Source organism: Podarcis erhardii, assembly GCF_964252035.2.
Source record: "Podarcis erhardii genome assembly, chromosome: 6".
In the NCBI taxonomy this organism is placed as follows: domain Eukaryota; kingdom Metazoa; phylum Chordata; class Lepidosauria; order Squamata; family Lacertidae; genus Podarcis; species Podarcis erhardii.
Genome location: NC_138510.1, coordinates 95,124,581 through 95,145,815, shown reverse-complemented (window position 1 = coordinate 95,145,815; position 21,235 = coordinate 95,124,581). Strand labels below are relative to the sequence as shown.

The 21,235-nt window shown below is 38.1% G+C and overlaps 1 protein-coding gene across 2 annotated transcripts in view; it reads left to right on the top strand.

Moving 5' to 3' along the window:
* The window catches only part of RALGPS2 (Ral GEF with PH domain and SH3 binding motif 2), a 106,536-nt gene extending 86,370 nt beyond the window's left edge, over positions 1-20,166 (top strand). The window contains exons 15-20 of one of the 2 annotated variants that reach the window (XM_081865160.1): positions 4,277-4,354; positions 5,717-5,822; positions 7,868-7,960; positions 9,350-9,455; positions 10,724-10,815; positions 13,917-20,166. In XM_081865160.1, coding sequence (XP_081721286.1) covers positions 4,277-4,354; positions 5,717-5,822; positions 7,868-7,960; positions 9,350-9,455; positions 10,724-10,815; positions 13,917-13,946 — 505 coding nt within the window. In that variant the 3' untranslated portion in view covers positions 13,947-20,166. The remainder of the gene's footprint in view (positions 1-4,276; positions 4,355-5,716; positions 5,823-7,867; positions 7,961-9,349; positions 9,456-10,723; positions 10,816-13,916) is intronic. The other variant, XM_081865161.1, reaches the window with a different exon arrangement.
* Positions 20,167-21,235: the final 1,069 nt, after the last annotated feature.

The following is a 21,235-nucleotide window of genomic DNA, read 5'->3' as shown; positions in this document are numbered from 1 at the left end:
CTAGATGACCCAACTCTATGATCCTATAAGATCACGATGCTTTGTGCCCTTCACATTTCTCATATTGAAATAAACTCCCTATTTCATGAGAAACATTTTTGCCTAAGTAATACCCTACGTATCTATCTGTTGCCTGGGCATTCTTGCAGCTAAGGGACTTTCTGACCAGTTCTGAAAGTTGCACTGAAGAATTGGCCTGTATTAAGTCCTTTATTATCAAAAGCAGCTTCTAAGTTGGAAGTGCTTCAAAGGTATCTGCAAGTCTTGTCAATGTGATCTTTCCAAAATGTTATGCTCTATTTGCACAATTCTACCTTGCCTATGGAAATGATACAGTATATATCATGGTGTTGCAGTCCTACCAAGTGACATCTTAGACAGGAGCAATTGATAGCATCTACCAAGGTGAAAAGAGGCCATTTCCTCTTTTTTGACACTGTGACTGATGCTTCGTGTAACATACTTAGGCCAGGATGGCTTTCCCCCTGAAGCCACTGAGAGCCTGGCAAAACAAAACAAAGTTCGAAGAATGGACTTCTTATATCACTGGTCATCAACATCTCTTCTGAGAGCTAGGAGTCATTGAGAACACCTGCTTTATGAGACCCATGGGAAAGTGCACATGAAACCAGTGAAACACATGAAACACTTGGAAAAAATTTTGTTGAAAAGCAGTACAAAATATTTGAAATATTAAAAAAATATTTAGAATTGAATAATTGAAATTAAAAATATTTGAAACACAGCACATAACAGTTATTTGTGAAATTGCAGTGTGACTAAGGCACATTGCTTTATTTTAGTGACATTCCCTTGCACTCAACATATATCTTAAAATGTGCAAAAGTGTGAAGTTTGCCTTGTGCTCTGCCACACCCAGGTATATATAAAGCAGGTACCTTGCCAGAGGCACAAGCTCAAGGGCAGAGCCTGTAAAATATCGTATTTTTCGCCCTATAGGACACACTTTTCCCCCTCCAAAAATGAAGGGGAAATGTGTGTGTGTCCTATGGGGCGAATGCAGGCTTTCGCTGAAGCCTGGAGAGCGAGGGGGATCGGTGCGCACCGACCCCTCTCGCTCTCCAGGCTTCAGGAAGCAATCCGCAAGCCGTGGGAGCTCAGCACGCCCCAGGCTTCAGGCTTCACACAGCTCTCTGCTAGCCAGGGGAGCAGCTCTCCCATGGCTTGCAGAGAGCTTGCCTGCACCCCGAAGCTTGGGGTCAGGGGAAGCTCGGGCTTCCCCTGCCCCAGCCCCGCACCTGGGGGGGGTGTCTTTATTTCCCCCCCAAAAAAACTAGGTGCGCCCTATCAGGCGAAAAATACAGTACTACAGATCTTTGTTGTTGTTTAGTCATTTAGTCATGTCCGACTCTTCGTGACCCCCTGGACCAGAGCACGCCAGGCACTCCTGTCTTCCACTGCCTCCCGCAGTTTGGTCAAACTCAAGTCGGTAGCTTTGAGAACACTGTCCCACCATCTCGTCTTCTGCCGTCCCCTTCTCCTTGTGCCCTCCATCTTTCCCAACATCAGGGTCTTTTCCAGGGAGTCTTCTCTTCTCATGAGTTGGCCAAAGTCTTGGAGTATTGGTATTGGTATACAGATCTAGCAAGAACTAAAGAACCACACAATAGTAGCTCTTTGCTTAAAGGGTGAGACTATGTGTGGTTCTTTGCTTTGTGGAGGACATTGGAGGTACAGTATATCTGTGTCAAAACTATTATTGTCGTCCCATCCCGTCCCATCCTCCCCCCCCCCCAGTTTTAATTAAAATAAATAAATTTTGAATGCTTTGAGAGTAACCAACAGGCAGGCCATATCATGGTGTGGTGGTGAAAGTGTATGTGCATTTTTATTTAATTTTACTAAATTTTATTTTGCTAATTAGTAATTTTTATGTTTCTTCCTTTTCCACTACAATGGACAATAATAACCCAGATGTTTTGATAAAGAAACTATTAAAGGAACATCCCATTCTAAGCAAAGTAGATCAGACCATCATTCTGAGTTAAAAGCGGGTCCTTTTGAATATGCTTGTTGCATATTTGGATCATATTATGCTGCTGTGGGAATGTCTAAATGAAGAGGTGTTGCAGTTGTGCTATCTAAGGTATTAAATATTACTCAGAATAGACCCATTTATTTTCAGTGTTCCAAGATTGGAAGAGTCCTTGAAGGTTGATTTATTTTTGTCAGGGGGCTAAACAATTCACTCTGGCTTCTGAAATGTGTGAAACAGTATCTATCTATCTATCTATCTATCTATCTATCTATCTATCTATCTATACACACACACACACACACACACACACACATATATATATATATATATATATATATATATATAGCCAAAACAGTAAATAACTTGTTTCAGTGTTAGGAACTTTACTCACCAGTTTTCCAAATGTAATCACTTCATTTTAACTTCTGAGGATTTAGCATCCTCTCTGCAGCCTCTCTGTGGGTTGTGGGTTACAAAATTTCTGAATACTCTCATCTCTTCTTATTAAATAAAATTTCTCCCTAATTTGTATATTCAATTCTGCTCATATTTCTTTGCAAAGTGCTATTACAAAAGCTGCTGGCATAATTTAGAATATTTATTTATTTTATTTCATAAAACGTATACACCACTTGATTGTAAAAACAAACAAACAAACCTCAAAGTGGTTTACAAAAATAGAGCTTTCAGTGTCATCAGCCCAATCCTGTGGAATACTCCATTGGTAGAGATTGAGCAGGTGCCTTCTGTTTCAACCTTTAAATGACTGCTGAAAACCTTTCTATTCTAGCATCCTTACATAGGCAATTAAGAATACATCTTTCCATAATTGTTAGTAGATGGTCTCCATTTTTATTTTATTTTTATGTGTTTTTATTATCCATAGTTTTTATTGTAAACTGCTTTGATGTTTTTATGATCTAGTGGTATATAAATATTATTAATAAAATATGCTGCCTTATGATACCATCTCTAGACTCTTGTATTAATTTACAAGACCCTTAGCAACTTGAGTCCACTTGACTCCTAATACACTTGCCCAGTCATTGAAGTATTTGGGGGAGTCCCTATTAGTAGTTCCCAAATGGCTCAGATAGATGAATAGCTCATATCAATCAGGAACCAGGCATTCAGAATTGTCGGTCCAATTCTGTGGAAATCTCTCCCACTCAGATTACTCAGGCCCCCTCCCTGCTGAACTCTTCACACTTCGTGAAGACTTTTTATTTATTCATTTAAGCAGGCATTTCAAGTGAGTTTTTCTTCTTTTTAAATGATTTTATGCCGTATCCCAATTGTAAACCACCTGGAAACTTGAATATTAAGCGATTTATACATTACAGAAATGGATGTGGTGTTAAATCGTCAACAATTTCAGTTGTTAATAAATACTGTTTCTTAACCAAAGGTTGTAAAATAATTAGTGAATATTTAAGATAGCAAGTATTGAAGTTGTATCCAAATGAAATTTATGGATCTGGTTGTATTTTTATCATTTTAATCAGCTGTATTGCTCTTGGGAATTGTGCTTTTCTTTTTAAGCTCTGAAGTTGTTTAAAAGTAAAAGTTCTTTCATTACTTGAAACGATGTAAGCGCAGCCTTGCCTTTGATACTCATTGAAAATACTGCATCTTGTGATACAAGCAATTATGTAAATAAGTATAAACATTTAGGAAATAAACTAATAATTACACATAAAAATAACGCTAATTTATCCGGAGGGCTTATCCACACTTGCCTTTTGCCTGCTCTTTGCAGGCACAAGTCCATGCTTAAAAGCTCTGTGTCTGAGTGTGTGTGTGTGTGTGTGTGTGTGTGTGTGTTTCTGTGTGTTTCTGTTTCTGTGTCTGTTTGCCCCTGAGGTTTCCCTGCACAAACCCTCAGTTAGCACATAACTTTCCTTGCAAGAACTAGGCAAAACTTGAGGTATTATTCTGTTATTTTTCTGCAAAAGTGTAGTAATGGCTTCTCATAATATGTTTTAAGTGTTTAGCAATGTAGAGTTCTGTTCTGCCTTTTTAAAAAGATAAGTTTTAAAGCAGCTTTTCTGATTCTCAAACCATTCGTGGGGATGCCAGGAAAAATGCCAAAATACAGTGGGCGCCCATATTAAGAACACATGTCCAAATAAGAAAGTTATTTTTTTCTCAATGAAGTATGCTGAGATGTAGTAGCAATGTGGCAGAAAGGAAGCCTGTTTGCAGTGTTCTGACAAATGATAATGACTGTGAATTTAAAAATGTGTAATACATACAATTTATAATGGAATTCAACAGGAACAGATTATACCATTCTCTTGGTCCGGTGACAAGAATGGCACGAAATGGCTATCGAGGCCACATGAAGGGCAGCAGGTACCAACCCCTTGTGTTCAGGGGTCAGACTTTTTCCTCTGGTGTTGGTGACTTGGTTGATATTGAAGTGGGTGCAATCTGACACTCCTGATCTTTCTGGCTTCCTTTGGCAAACCATGTCAATGAACTTTCCCTTTAAAAATAGGTCTTCCCTCTTTTGTGTCTTAATCATATCTTTATCGAATGTGGCTGGCTTGTTCTGATCTGCAAATTTCATTTCTTGAAGTATTGCACTGTTATCTGGAAAAGCCTAAATGTGCTTATTAAAGTATTATGTTGAAAGTAATTGGGGTGGCAGGAATGATGTTGGTACCTGAGCGCCTTAATATTCCAAATACTTTCTTAAAATTTTTGCATTGGTGCCCTTCCCCCGTCTGAGTCATATATTTTAATAAATTGCATGAACATCAGTTATTGGCTTAAACCCATTCTGAATGGCATTTTATGCAAAACTGCTTGGAAGCTTCCATACACGTCCAGCTGTTTTACATTCCTAATTAAACTTCCTTCTCTATAACACTGTGACCATCCAAGAAACTTAGTTCAAAGAAACCATAGAAAATCTAGCATCACCTGGAGTTAAGATACGCACTGGGATGCCTTGCCAAAACTGGTGGACTCTTGACAGGTTCAGGTTGTTAGATCTGTCAAGTTTACACTTGACGAACAGATGAAGAGTGAATGGAAGAATTTTTCCAAGATGCTTCAGAAATTCTCAGACTGTCTCTAGAGAGCGGATGGCTGTGCCCACATAAGCTGCTTGGCATGCACTGAGACACACACAGTTGCATCAGTCACATTTGTCCTCTTGAAAGCTGGTCAGCTGTTCACTACAAGCCATGTAGAAACAGATTAAATTAACTGCTCTGGGTCAAGCTTTCTGCTTCCATGCTTCTTCTGTCACTGGTTTCCAGCACATGGATGTGGTATTGTGCATGTATTTAGCTCTTGCTTTTTTCAGTTTCTGCAACTCGGAATCTTAACAAATCGTCTTTCTACCAGGTCTGAATAATTAAAAATCACACGTTTGAGATGAATGGTGTTTGGTTTTTTAAAATGAAATTGAATCTGAACATGTTGCTGTTTAGGATTTATTATAGTTGTATTATGTCTATCTGTAATGTTGAAAGTTATTTTTATTTAAGATTAGTTTGCTGAACTGGAGGGCACGTTACTTGTGCTTCTGGGAGAAACATCCATTGAAGCAGCCAAAAGTCATAGCCAATGACTTTTTCCACAGTGAAATCCAATAAATGACATGGCAACATTAACGCAGATGTTAATTTCAAGTTAAATCATGCTTGGAGAACTGCTATTGGGATATTTTGTGTATTCCCGTCTTTTACTCATTCTTCTTTATAGTTCTGCAGAGTCTGAGGATTTAGCTGTTCATTTGTATCCAGGAGCTGTTACTATTCAAGGCGTTCTCAGAAGGAAGACTGTATTGAAAGAAGGCAAAAAACCTACAGTAAGACATTGAATGAATTGTTTAAAATGTTTCTCACGTCCTTTTAGCAGTCAGTTGGTTGAAAGACAGGATAGAAATAAATCAAATAAAATTGTGGCATCGCAACTCACAGCCAAGTCAAATGATTCCTGGATCCCCCCTGTAGATGCTGCCTTGCCCTTGCCACTGCTGCATTCTTGAAGTAGCGCAGGGGTAGACAACCCATAATGAGCAGTTATGAACCCATTTGCACACATCCTTTGTCTAGGCAAGGAGTTACTGAGCACAGAACAGGGTCTCTTTACCCCATTTTCTTGCTTTGGGCTGCATTCATTTAGAGGTAATCTGTCAGGGATCACATGTGGACATGGCCAAAGTCAAAACTGGGTGAGGTTATGTTATCTCTCCTTTCATTTTCCTCTCTTATTCTCTTGCTCTTTCTCCCTGCCTTAAGAGGGAGGATCCCTCTTGCAAGACTCCTGAGCTGTTCACTTGCAGAGGGGAGAGCTTTTGATATTAGGCTGAGGGATGCCCACCCCTGTTGTAGTAGCAGTTACCACCACCCTAGGGACCCCCCATTCCATCAGGTCCGGTTGTTGCATGTTACAGATCTTAGGAGAAGCCACTACTATGGAGAAAAACATCTCTGCATTTATTGAATCAGCTCTCATTACTGAAAACCAAAGCTGGCAATAATAAATATAACTAGAATCATAGAATCATAGAATCATAGAGTTGGAAGAGACCACAAGGGCCATCGAGTCCAACCCCCTGCCAAGCAGGAAACGCCATCAGAGCACTCCTGACATATGGTCGTCAAGCCTCTGCTTAAAGCCCTCCAAAGAAGGAGACTCCACCACACTCCTGGGCAGCAAATTCCACTGTCGAACAGCTCTCACTGTCAGGAAGTTCTTCCTAATGTTTAGGTGGAATCTTCTTTCTTGTAGTTTGGAACCATTGCTCCGTGTCCGCTTCTCTGGAGCAGCAGAAAACAACCTTTCTCCCTCCTCTATGTGACATCCTTTTATATATTTGAACATGGCTATCATATCACCCCTTAACCTCCTCTTCTTCAGGCTAAACATGCCCAGCTCCTTTAGCCGTTCCTCATAAGGCATCATTCCTCAAAAGACTGTTTTAGTCTTTTTAAATAGGGATGCAAAAGCAAAATTCTTAGAATTTCAAACATGTTACCATGGAGGCTACTGTGACAACCTTTGAAATCACCAAAACATTTATATCTATACTTGCTCTAAATTTAGATAAAGAATAGGTTTCTTTTGTGCTTAATGATTCTTGCATACCTTTACCTTTCCCCCCCCTTTTTTCTTTTTACTAACATGGTGGTGCTATCTTGTTTAATTTGGGTGGTCAGTATTTGGTTGCATCTGTGCTTCTCAAATTAAGTAACAATTTTTAAAAGGAAATGCATAAGTACATTTTGCCTCCAGGCCAGTTTTACTTGATTAGAACATTGTATGGATTGTACGTGACAGTAAAGATAAAAAGGAAGCATGAGGGGACTTGCTGAAAAAGAGCATGGTGGCTTGTGTTTCCCTCCATAAATCTTGGTGCTTCTGCCGGGCATTAGTGTGGAAACCCAGCTTTTAGAAAGGAAGTTCTCTTCTTTATGTGTTTGCCCCACATCACAGTGCTCTCCCTGTTTTCCTCATAGTTTTCTCGTTCCTAGACTGAGAAGAAATGTGGATTACCACAAAATGCGGGTTACTTACCAAGGGGTCTGTCCTGCTATGCTGAGTTGCCCTCGAGGAGGCTCACTGCAGCACAGTTCGGAAGAGATCAATTTATACGAAGCATTTGTTTTTGCAACAGTTGCCAGACCCATTTCTTTAGTGATCTAGGCTGAAAACTTGGAACGTCGTTTCAATCTATAAGATATTGTTGTATTTTGTTTTATTTCTTGGAATGTCTTTGTTTTGAAAGTGTTGCCCTGCTTAAGACCCCTTTGAAATGGGCTGGGGCGAAAAAATCTGAAGAAATAAAATGAAAATGAAACTGCCTTAGTCTCTTAAAGGTATTAATCTGATGACACTTTGCTTTTGCAGGTAGCATCTTGGACAAAATACTGGGCAGCGCTGTCTGGAACTCAGCTTTTCTACTATGCCGCAAAGTCCTTGAAGGCGACAGAAAGAAAACATGTATGCAATGCATTGTACTGCATCTCCCATTGATATATGTGATCTTCATCCAGAGGGATAGATAGAATCAAACAGATATTATAGATATTTAATGGGCAACATGCATTCTCTTAATTACCTTTTCCTGCTCTTTATTCACTGCTAAAGATGATAGTTTAGCTACCTTGCTTTTTCCAGGACAGTATTTTGTCTTTTTTTTCCCCGACAGCAGGATTAACATTTTTTCTTCTCTCCTTTCATTGGGAACACTGCAACTGCAAACGTTTTCACTGCTGCTTTCTGGTTAACCATTACTGCTGTCTGGATACTTGCTGCTCTGCCTGCTTTTCTCCATTAGTTCCCTCTCTTAGCCTCTCCATCTTGATTTTCTGCTGCCAACTCAGCTCAACAGCAGTCTTGAAAAACAATTCCAAACTCTGTAAATCTTCCTACTTGAAATGCTCTGGAAGCAGCCTTCTGAGTTCAGCTGGATCTCTCTTAGTATACAAAGCTTGCATACCATGCACAATGTATACTGTAGCTATTAAACAATGTAAAGCAGCCATTGTGATAATCTCCAGTCTGATGATTCTGCAGTGGTACATTTCCTTAGCATTTAAATTCTTCAGGTCTCTAAAGCATGGGTATTAAAGTCACACTCATCCCAAAATGTGTACACAAACTGATTTCCTTAAATTGAGTCCTGTTCGTCTCTGATTTCAAATGGCCAATAACTTTTATTTGAAGCAGAGCATTGTAAGAAAGAAGTCTTCAATTGATTTCAGACAAATTGAAAAGCCAATTCCTATTGCCAATTCTGGTAGTAGCTGTATACAGTGGTGCCTCGCAAGACGAAATTAATCCGTTCCGTGAGGCTCTTCGTATAGCGTTTTTTTCGTCTTGCGAAGCAAGCCCATTGACAGCTTAGCGGATTAGCGCTATTAGCAGTTTAGCGGCTTTTAGCGGATCAGCTGATAAGCGGCTTAGGAAAAGGGGGGGGGAGGGAAAAACCCCCGCAGGAACTCGCAAGACATTTTCGTCTTGCGAAGCAAGCCCATAGGGAAATTCGTTTTGCGAAGCGCCTCCAAAACGGAAAACCCTTTTGTCTAGCGGGTTTTCCATCTTGCGAGGCGTTCGTCTTGCGGGGCACCACTGTACATCCTTTCTGTCATCTGTTTTTCACTCATGCAAAATCAGAATTCTACATTATGTTTGGATTGGAGAGGCAAACTTTTTAAATGTAATATGTAACATCTCTGTTCAGCTTTTAACATCTATTTTGCATTAATGATGTAAAAAGCCAGTGCTGTTTGTTCTGTGTTGCAGCATTTAATGCATATCTTGTGGTTTGTTTGTTTTTTCCTCTTTCCATTAACGTGGCTTTGTTCGTTGCTTCCTGCTTTCCTCCAGTTCAAATCTACACCAAGTAAGACTGTATCTGTTGTGGGATGGATGGTCATGATGGCTGATGACCCAGAACATCCAGATCTCTTCCTGCTCACAGATTCTGAGAAAGGTCAGTGACTGAATATCCTTGGTAGATTCCTGTACGATTGTGGACACTGGGTGATTTTGGGACAATGGGATTATTGCCTTTTTGCCACTAATTATGGAAGCAAATGAACCTCAGGAGAATAAAATGCATATAAACACTGGTCAGCAAAAGAAAATGTGTACTATAGGAATATTTTATTGTCTGTTTGGACACTTTGAAATGTTTTGAGGGAATTTTTTCATATTTTAAAATGTAATATCTAATGTTACAGTCCAAGATTGGATTTTAGGGCGGCTTGCATATAGTTAAACCATTCAGGAAAAATACTATAGAAGCAGAAACAACCACATTAAATAAATTAGCTCAGAACTGTTCCCAAATATTTGTGTGACTTTTCCAGTCTGCTTTCCAGGGCCTGTTGGCATTGCTATTTTTAAAGTTGAACTTTATATGAAGTATTTCTTCAGGATAGCATTGTAGCTGAAAAGAATTTAAATTCTAATTACTAAAACGATTCATGGCTCTCTTATCTCCTCAAGGAATGTCTCAAGGAATTACCTTATTTGAAGAAAAAAAAATCTGTTCCCCTTGCTTTTGAGAAGTAGCAGGGGAAATTCTGACTGCAAATGATCTGAAAGCTTGAGTTTCTGAGCCTTCCATACTAGTGGTTTCAGTGCTGAATCCTGCAACCTTTAACTTGCCTTATATACCAATGTGATTTACGCATTAAAGCCTTGGACAGAACTGGGGTTGTCAGTTTGAGTTCTACACTGTATAGGATAAGTCAGGGCAGATGTAACAGTTACTGCTTTGCCCATCAAGCTCTCAACCCCATATTGTCAGAATCCAGGATGTGGAAAGCTAGACTGGACGGGAATTACCTAATCATCTCAAGAACTCCTGGTTTGTATGCCAGGAATTTGAGCCTCAGTGGATAGCTTTCCCCTCCTCCTTTGAGCAGAGATCTAACATTTTCAAGGGTTCTATTGCATGAAGTGAAATATTAGACATGTGATTACAGCACCCCTTACTTGGCAGGTAGATATTTTCATTTTTGTGTTCATATCAATTTAAATAAAAATTTCTGTCCTGCCTTTCAAGTACCATACACCACTCAGGGCCGTGTTTGGTGGGATTCTTTTAAAATATGTGGTATCTTTCAGATTACGATTATACATTAATATCCATTTTTCTATTTCCCATTTCTTCCATTCTTTTATTCATTTTTAAGAGTTTAACTTGAAGTCTGTTATTCATGATAGAAAATTCCCCCTCTTTTTGTAATTTAGGGAACTCATACAAGTTTCAAGCTGGTAACAGAATGAATGCAATGCTGTGGTTTAAGCATCTGAGTGCTGCCTGCCAAAGCAACAGACAACAGGTGAGGGAATTATGGCCTGCTTTGGCAACTAGCAATGAGTGCTAAATATTAAACAATTCTGTACAAAAGTCAGTCTTCAGTCTTGCTCTGAATAACCATTGTTCAGTTCTCACAAAGGTCTCTTCTAATAGCTCCTGGCGTTAGTGAAGATAGGTAGCTTCATATATCTCTAATTAGCAGCTTAAAACAATGAGTGCATGTTAAGTGCATGTAAAAATGAGTTCCTGGTCTGCATTTATTTCCCATGGGACACATTTAAATACACAAGCAATCAAAAATGCAGCATTAGGGCTATGTGTCACATTTCCTCATACAGTCCAAGAAATAAATGGCTCCCATTGATTGCATTAGAGGAGTTTTTAAAAAAATAAAATAAAAAATAAAGTCTGCTTTGAGGGCCTTGAGCAAGATTATGAAAACAAAGTTAAAGATTTACATGAATCGCCATTTTCCAAGGAAAATTAAGAAGTAATTCATAGGAATGGATAGGTATATAAATATATATCGTTCATAATTGTCAGATTATTATATTCAACTTTTTTCAGATTTTATGCCCTGTGAAACTCTCCCTTCTTACCCACTCTTAATGCCCTCCATGATTTATCTTTTAAAGCTGACCATTGTATAACTATTTTGCTATTGAATCCTGATTCCGTTCTGTAGCATACAATTCTAGAAATCATGCTTTGCTTTATATATGTTTATGTTGTTTTATTCCCTCAAAATGTGCTCCACTTACATGGTTATTTAATTTTAGTTTTCTTACATTTATATGGTGCCTTTCTTCCACCATGTAACCAAAGCAGCAAACTTTTGACTCCAAGCCCTAACCATTCCCAGACCTGTTCAGTTTCAGCAAGGTACTGGCCTCATGTGCTTTCATATTATACCCTGGGACCCCCAACCCACTTGTTTCAGATTTTGAGGCTGCAGGGAGGAGGAAATGAGGAAGGGGTCCCATTGCATTTGCACAAGTCTATTCCACTTGCAGACAAACATATCTCTAGACTTAGTACGGCTGAAAAACGTAGTAGTATAGTTATTTTCCATGAGCACAATATCAATATTTTTTGCTAGCAGACGTCACTCCTTACTACATACCTATCCAGCATTCATAGGAATGAGATGTAAACCAAGCCCAAGACATCCAGAGCGGATAACCTTTACCCTTCTGCCCCTATTGTGAAATTTAAGTTACTATGCCATGTTAAATTTTCAACTCTGGCTCCGGCCTGGTGGAACTCTCTGCCTCATGAGACCAGGGCCCTGCAGGATCTGATTTCTTTCCGCAGGGCTGTAAGACAGAGTTGTTCCGCCTGGCCTTTGGCTTGGAGCCAATTTGATTCCCTCCCTCTCTTTCTTTTTTCTTTTCCTTTCTCCTCCTGCGATGAGGCTACATTTTAATATTTTAATGTTTCAATATTTTAATGTTGTATTTTAATTTTGTTTTTAAGTTGTAATCATTCAACTTGTTTTTATTATTGCTTGTAAGCCGCCCTGAGCCCGGCCTTGGCTGGGGAGGGCGGGGTATAAATAAAAATTATTATTATTATTATTATTATTATTATTATTATTATTATTATTATTATATCTTTTCCCAATATCTGTATAAAATACATAAGAAGTGGCTTTGCTCAATTTAGAAACAATCTTTCAAAAAATAATCAGACCTACACAAATATTAGGCATTAGATTACATTGTGAGTGGGGAACTAGATCCAGTCAGTGGGCCAGATTCCTAAATCCCCATCCCCCTCAAGCCAACTTTGACTGGTAGGTGGGGCCACCCACATGAATCATCTGCTTTCATAGTGATGTTAAATGATTGACATATGTCAAAGTTTAAAGGAGGTTGCTATAACTGCCAATCAACTGATTTACTGCAATCTCCTTGAAGTCATGCATTCAGTACCAGTCAGCTGATTGGCTCTGGGTGCGCCAGAGGCTTGTTATAACTTCTGACCAGCCTTCAAACTCTCTGTAGAAGGAAAAATTATTCAAATTCAAAGAAATTAGGAAGGTTGCAACTGGTTGTGCCTCAACTTTGGATCTCACTAGGAAGAGCAATCTAATAATGGATTCCTACAGTCACTTCTGTTTTGACCTTATGGAAATGTGTAGCTCTCCAGTGGTAAAGAAAACAACTTTTTGATTGCCTAGAGAACATCTGTTATTTCTTCCTTTGTCCAGGACGGTCTATCATTGAATGTATGCTCTTATAGTACATTATAGTTTGGAATATGAAGAGGAGCATCCTTTCATTTTTCGTGGTGTGGTGAATGGCTGAGTGATATTCTCAGCAAGGCTAATAAATTGCCTTCTGAATAAGATCACTATTTAACTGCAAAACAACAACACCCAGTCCAATAACATTTATTGTTGCTATCTTATCAAGAGTCATAGGTGCTCTTCAGGGACTCCAACTCCAGATTGAGCAAGGGGAGAGACTGCCCCCTTATATTCTGCCTAATTCAGGCCACAAGTTCTACTAGCAAGCAAGAAAACAAAATAGACATTTGTTTATGTTTTTCCTCACAATCAAGCCAACTTGTACAGTAGTGGGCAATCTCCAGCTCACAGGCCTTTGGAGATGATACCCAAAATATAAGATACTTTAAGGTTTATTTTCACATCAGGAAGTAGGCATGGAGACGGGGCTGGTTCACATTTTACTGCAAACCTACCTAATTTGCTTTTCCCAAAACAATACATGGAGTTTGAAATTTGTACTTCTCTGAATTTTGTGATGCAGTTATCTAACAAAAATGTGTTTTTAAATATATATATATTGGGGAAAATATAGATTGAAACGCATCTATTAGTGAAAATAATTTACAGAAATTATATTAGCCGAAAATAGAAGAAATACACACTAAAAATGCTGATGAATTTTAATGAGAGCTTTTAAAACTAAACACCACATACTGATGTGAAAATATGAGAAACTGAATTAAGATTTTAAAAGATGAGAAACGGAGCAAAACCAAGATTGACAGATTTCTCCATTCCTCACAGGAAGCCATTGTTTGCTTTTTGCACCAGAGCTGAGCTATAACCTAGAAATCTAATTTTCCTTACAAAACCATTGCATATGTTTTTAGGTTCCTGCCAACTTGATGACTTTTGAGTGACAAACTTCTTCAAAACATGAACGAAGATGACACTTTTGAATGCTGTCTGCCTGTCTCCCAGTTTGAGGATGGAGGTTCTGGCGGAAACATGCCCAGTTATACTTCTGTGCCAGAACAAAGATGGTAAACAGAGTTTCAAATCTCTGAAGTACTGAACAAAAAAACATACTAAGAATTCAGGGGATGGAAGTGCAAGAGGAACTGCCATGGACCATGTTGCTGCTTAATATTTTCTGAACTGACCTGTGGAAACCACTGCCTTAAAGAATGACAGGAAACCCAACATGAAACACCAAATACTCTCTCTGTGTGTGTGTGTGTGTGTGTGTGTGTAAGAAAGAAAGAAAGAAACCTCTGGCGGTGCCGTGCTTAGGTTAAATCAGATGTAGCTCATTCGCATTTGTGTTAACTTTGTTATCTTTGAATTTAAAAGTCCATCTTTGTTTCTTTGTAAAAGGAAACCTCGTACTGCTTAAGGGTTGTGTTAATGGGCAGGTTTACAAGGCCACAGCTTGTGTGTTCTTGAAGAATGTGCAGTTACTATGCTTAGCAGCTTAAAACAATGAGTGCATTGGGGGGCTCAGATAATTGGCATCACTGTTTTATTTGTTTATGCTTAGAATGTGATAAATGTAATATATGCAAGTTTATTCTCTTTTCTCAAAGCACTGTCTTTGTGGAATCTAGTACTGTATATGGGGATTTTCTTTCCGACAAGTGGCACAACAGCTGAACATTAAAACACCACACCCTCCTTTTTCAGAGTTCTTGGTTGTAAATTTCCTGATAGAAATAGTCTGCAGGATTTGGTAAAGCAAGCTCTGGGAAATATCATCAGGTCAGAACTGAGCCTTTATTCCTCAGTGTATTTTCAAATGGGTGACACTCTTTTATTTCCCCAACAATGCATTGTACAGCTTTTCAACAGGCCTGTTTACCGTTTAAAGCCCCATCTTTTGTTGCATTGATAACATTTTACAAGTGACAGTCTTACTTCACATCTCTTCTTGCAGATTGAGACGCACAATGCCTGTATTTGTAGTTTGGAATTCTGAGTTACACTGAACTCTTCTCTATCAGATATAGAAATCAGATCTCCGTAGCAAAAGCTCACAAAATGCAACTCTCAGCATAACCAAGAAAAGTAAGAACTTGACATGAGAGAAAGCCTTGATAGAATAAAAATTTAAAGAGTGGATTATTTCCTGCATGAAAATTAAATGTGTAACTACACTTTTTGACCACATTTGTGGAAAATAATTGCATTTCAAAGATGCGTCTCTCTTTTCTCTTCTTTTTTGCATGTGGTTCTTTTCTGAAATGCTTTGAGGCTTCTTCAGAACCTTCCGATGATGGTAATCAAATGAAAACAAGGCAAGTAGGAATATACCACAGCACTGCAGTCCTAGTTAATAAGAGAAAAGATTGTATTCATTCTGCAGATTATCATGCGTTAGCTCTAAGTTTATTCACAGATGAGTAACAATCTTTTTATTTTTATCTGCTTCAGAGTAGAATTTTGCTGGCTCATACTTCCAGAGCCCAAATTTTCCAAAGAGCTTCCCGCCTAATTAGTTAGAATAGGGCAGAGAGTGGCAGCCGTCTGCAAAGGAAAAGAATAATAACGACATGAAAGATGCTCTGAAGCTGCAAATATAAGTTCATATTTCTAAGTGATTGACGTTTGAATCTGCTCCTTTTTTCTTCCCATAATAACATTAACAGGTTTTGAATATTTGCCCCATGAGGAATGAATGTTCAGTTCTGACCTTGTAGTGGTGTCATGTCACTTGCTTGTTCTGTGTCACTTAGTTTACATGTCTCCCACAATAACCCATGTTGGGTGTTTCATTAAGAGAGAGAGAGAGAGAGAGAGAGAGAGAGAGAGAGAGAGAGACATCTTCATAGCCAGCAGTATTACTGTACAGAATTTGCACAACTTTCCTTTTTAAAATTACTACATGTTTCTTTTCAGAATAAGCTTTTTTTTTTAAAAAAAAATGAAAAACAACTTCAACACAACACTATAAATGTATGTACTTAGTATTATGGAAGGTAATCCTGTGGAATTTTTATTTTTTTAAGAGAAAGAGAGAAAACAATTGTGTAGATACATTGCAGGCTAACCATATTTGTTCTTCATGTTTTTATGAGTAGAGAGATGCAACTGGGAACCCCTTTATATGACGCAGGTTTGCAAAAAGCAGAGGGCCAATTCACATTACATTTCTCCCCCCCCCCCCCCCCCGTGGTACTTCATTAGGTTTTTGGCACGCTAAATGGGTCTTTGTGAAATTCTTCAATATTCTGTCTATAGCACAGTACATCCCTCTTCAATTAGTTTTGAAGTCTTTTAAGGATATGGTTAGCTACAATCTAGACAACCTTTTGTAGTGTTCATGAGACCAATTCATCACATCAAAATCTACACTAAATGGAGATTATTGTTTTTGTGACTGCAGCACACACACAATGGTCCCACAAATTGACTGACTCAAAACCAAACCGGGATAGGAAAGACAGTATTAAAAGCTGGCAAACAGTCCTGACTACCTTTTGCCAATGCTTTTATCCAGCTTCAAATATAATATATTTATCAGAAAGCTTTGATTGAAAATGAAACTGCTTTCTCTGGTTTATGAGAATTAGCAGAGAGAGTTGTGACAATTTCATAGGTTTCAACTAACACGATTGATACATTACATGAACTTAGATTGTCTTAATATTACGCACAACTACTGAGCCATTCCAGTTTTATGAGGTGGTCAAATTGTCAAAAATAAGCTTTTTACATCTTTTTACATATAGCCACATGTTACTACACCCCTCCCCCCATTTACCAAAAATTTGAGGTAAAAGGAGGCTTGATTTATAATATTTCTTTTATAGTTTCTTTTGTAAATGAATAGTCTTAAATATAATATCAGTAAAAAGAACTATTTAATTACTATAATATCATTCAAAAGGCATTGTGTTAAATCCTGTGATGTAAAATTTCACACCACAGTGCTATGAATTCCATTAAATTTATTTACTTTGAAACAAATGGCTTTTAAAACAAGGCTCCCATCCAAAAAATATTAAACCAATCTGTGTTTGAATGAGGCATTTTAATCGCTTGTTATCACAAGTAACTTTTAAAAATGTTATGCTACCTGTGTGAATTTTAACAGTAGCAGGAATTCTTTGTCAAATTTATTTGACAGTGATAAATTGAAAACACTTCAGGTTTTTCCTATGACCTCAGATACTGGTTGCTAAATATATATATATATTTCTATGTTTGTATTATTCCACCTTAAACCAGTCAAGTAGTCTTAGTATCTTGAATAAGTGATGTTTTGATTTTAACAAAACGATTCACACTATAGTTCACACTCTCTGAGTTATGTGCCGATTTCTGTGAGCACTTTGTAAAAATGAAATTGATTGTGCTACAGTAATTTAGTTTACAATTTGGTAAGATGTTTAATAAGATGTTTTGAAGTTTCCTACAAGGAATGTTTAATTCAAAAGAGTAAAATTCTCCTGTTAAAATCTAAAAAACCACCCTTATTAAGGTTGAAAACATACAGCAAATACAGAATACCTTCCTCCTACTGTGCCTGTTTTTCACACTACTGTTATCAACACCTTGATTAGAGAATCTCTATAGCACTCCTTAAATGAATTTATCAAGCTTAACTTCAAATATATCAGATTTCTTCACTTTCCATGCAATAAACTTTAGGGATCAGTTGTTTCACAATGGTGTTTCACTTAGTTTTTCACTCATTCTACCATCCCAGATAATTTTGTTCTTGTCCTGCTCATTTGCAATTGGGCAGCAGTATGTAAGTTGTTTAATGTCATCAGACTCCTTTCCTGGCATATTTCAGCAAAAAAAAAAAAAAAATCTTTGTAATGAAACCACAGGTGAGGACAACTTCACATGTGACTTTTTCCTTCATGGAAATTACGACAACGTACATGGGAAAATGTGTGGATTCGGGGGAAATTGGTGCAAGCACTGTACCTGTATCTTGATTCACACATTTTCCCCCTACATGGAGTTTGTAAGAAAAATGACCCTGAAATTGCTTGCATAAATAGTTTGCGGGTTACACCAGAACTGTAAATGCCTGTTGCGAATGTTGCTATTAGAGACACACCACTACCAGTTATAAAGACTGGTGTAAAGAATATTGTGAAGCAAAACTCATAGTTTACTTGCTAATTTTGAAACACATTCCTATAACCCTGTGTAATAGGGATACACAAATCTGTTTCAAATGAAGCTCAGTCATGAGGTGATCTTTCCAGTTGCATCTTTTTTTCTCATTGTTTTGTACATATTTCTCTTTCATTCCTAAGTGTTATTAATCCTGATCTACTTTTCTCACTTCGTATGCTGGCCGCTATGAAAAACACTAAAACTGGTACTAAATAGCCAGTTTTCCTTTCCCTGAAAAATTACCCTTTTTAATAGTTTGCTGTTTGCAAGTTGCTCCCTTTCTTCCATTAAAAATGGCTTGTGTCTAAGGTTAAACGCTGCAATTAAAACGATAAGCAGATACAAAATGTCCCTTCAAAGCAGAATGCCATTTCCTGCCCATCATTGCATGATGGGCACAACATATCTGCATAAGATGTTTGCCAGTGCCTTAATTACCTGTTTGAAGACCAACTGGGCTAGCCAACCATCACTATTCCTATGCATTACCCCATTCATGCAAATTGTGTTTTGTTTTTTGAAGGAGCCCCATGTAAGCCTCCTTGAAGCTTTGAATAGTCAGTATAATAACTCAGTTGTTCTTGCCTTCCTTTTGCTTTGAAGTTCAGTATTAGAATAGTAGTGGACCCGGTGGTTTTGATTCATTCCATTCTCAAGTTTTTTGAACAATAGTATAGAGCTGATTTGGATGACAATTCAGACCTTTGCTAGGTGGTAAGGTCCTATGGTAAGCTGGGCACTTCAGGGCAGCCAGGCCCAACCCAACTCTCATCAGCACCATTGGAGTGAGTGAGCCCTTGAGTCATTTAAAAGAGCAGCTCTGGAGATCACACAATATGGACTTTTAAGCTAGTTCAACCTAATTACGAACTGAGCACTCCATGAGGCTGTGTGTTTGAAATGTCTCTGTCATACTAGCAACCTAAGGTTTTACGGTAGACCAGGTCACATCTGAACTCCCGCTACCTAAATATAAATAATCTCTAAAGCATTTCAATATTTTCATTGGGTTTTTTCAGTCACCTATTGGCACATGCCCCCCCCCCCCAATTTGGTTTATTATTTGAACTCACTCATACAGAAAGCATGTTTCCTTTTTAAAAAGTATATCAATGTATGGAAGTCATCAGGAAAAAATCCTATGCAAAACTTGGTAAGTAACGTAACACATTTGTCTTTAAGCTTTGATGTACTGGGGTTTTGAGAAACAAAATTAAACTTGAGTAAAATTAACTTAATAAATAAATCTGAAGGCTATGTTCATGAAACAATTGTTATTTCTTCAGATATTGAGGAAACTGCTATATTCCCCCCACCCATGTGAATCATAACTGAATATATTTTTAAGTCTAAACCTCAGATATGATAGTGCAAGCAGTTGACAGCAGCAGGTTGTGAAAAGTAAATGTTCACATCTAGAAATGGATATTGCAGTATCATAAGAGACTCATTATGAAAGGTTGTGTATAGATGAAGGAAGCTACTGTCCATATTGGGATAGTTCTTGAATCTTGGCCTTGTTGAACAACCAAGAAGCCAAAAATATTTCTTTTGTGCAATGTAGAAATAAGGAGAAAGATGCTTTCCTTCTGGATTGTTCAGCAATGTCCAAATTCAATAACTACTACTATTCCTGGAATCCTGAATTACAAATTAATTTATTGCTTATGCTGCTCATAACCTACTACAAGTTAATTTATGGGAGGGGGAGAAAGAAAGAGATGCAAAGTCCACATTATGCAAAACACAAGCCATTTTTAATGAATATTCTTCCCTGTTGACCTGAAGCACCATTTTGATTGAGGTTGAATGCACTATGATCTCAATGAGTGATGTGCAGTTTCCTTTTTCCTCCCGATTTTTAATACGTGTGTGTGTGTGTGTGTGCGCGCGCGCGCGCGCGCGTGCATTTTGAACTGCGTGTTTGCATTAGCTATTTCAACATGGCTACAAGTATGGACTTAAAAATAGAATTTTCCTACTGAAATAAATAACTTAAAATTTCAACCATGTGCATTGTCGTTTTACATACTCACACGTCTATTGCAGCAAGTCTTGAGTGTGGAGCCAGCTTTCTCTAAATGGAGTGACACCTTGGATCAACTGAAATTTGGCAGTAACAAGCTGGCTTTCAGAAGAGTTGAGGCAAAATGGGAATATACTATTGCCAATAACTAAAATGAGCAAATTGGTTGGGGTGTTAAACAGCATAGAAGAAAAGCATGTTTTTTACCATATTTTTTGCTCTATAAGACTCACTTTTTCCCTCCTAAAAAGTAAGGGGAAATGTGTGTGCGTCTTATGGAGCGAATGCAGGCTGCGCAGCTATCCCAGAAGCCAGAACAGCAAGAGGGATTGCTGCTTTCAGTACACAGCGATCCCTCTTGCTATTCTGGCTTCTGAGATTCAGAATACTTTTTTTCTTGTTTTCCTCCTCCAAAAACTAGGTGCGTCTTGTGGTCTGGTGTGTCTTATAGAGCGAAAAATACAGTAATTAATTTTCTAAAATATTACAAGTACTAAACTCTCAAGTCTCTTCTAACTTCCTTCATAATCTTGAAGCAAACTTTTAAAAGCATTATTTTGGAGCACTTAATGCAAGATTCCCCAAGTGTTTTGAGTTTCCAGGGCAACAAAGTTGGGAGCAGCTAAGAGCACTTTGCAACAGGGCAATCCTCTTCCCTAGGAGAAGCAGCAATTTTTCAGGTATTTCCTCCCCAAGCAATGTTGGGCTTTCATTAATCAAAGCCCACCCTCTAAATTGTTCCCAAACAGCACCAGAATATTGTACCCTTGTTGTAATATGGTCAGTGAGTCAAATCAGTGAAAATATGAATGCTGGGTTCTAAGTGACAATTCAACGGACTTGTCACAAACTTTTCACAATGTGAATTTGTTGAAATGAGCTCTTGGAGATACTGCTGTGATTGACTATAAGCAGCAACTGGCATTTTAATCTCTCAAGTCATATACCTGAGATATATGACAAGGAAAAATCTCTGGGCCCATCATCTTACCGATGGCACAAAATCCCATAGCCAGTTAAGCGTGTTAAGGACATTGAAATCAATTGTAT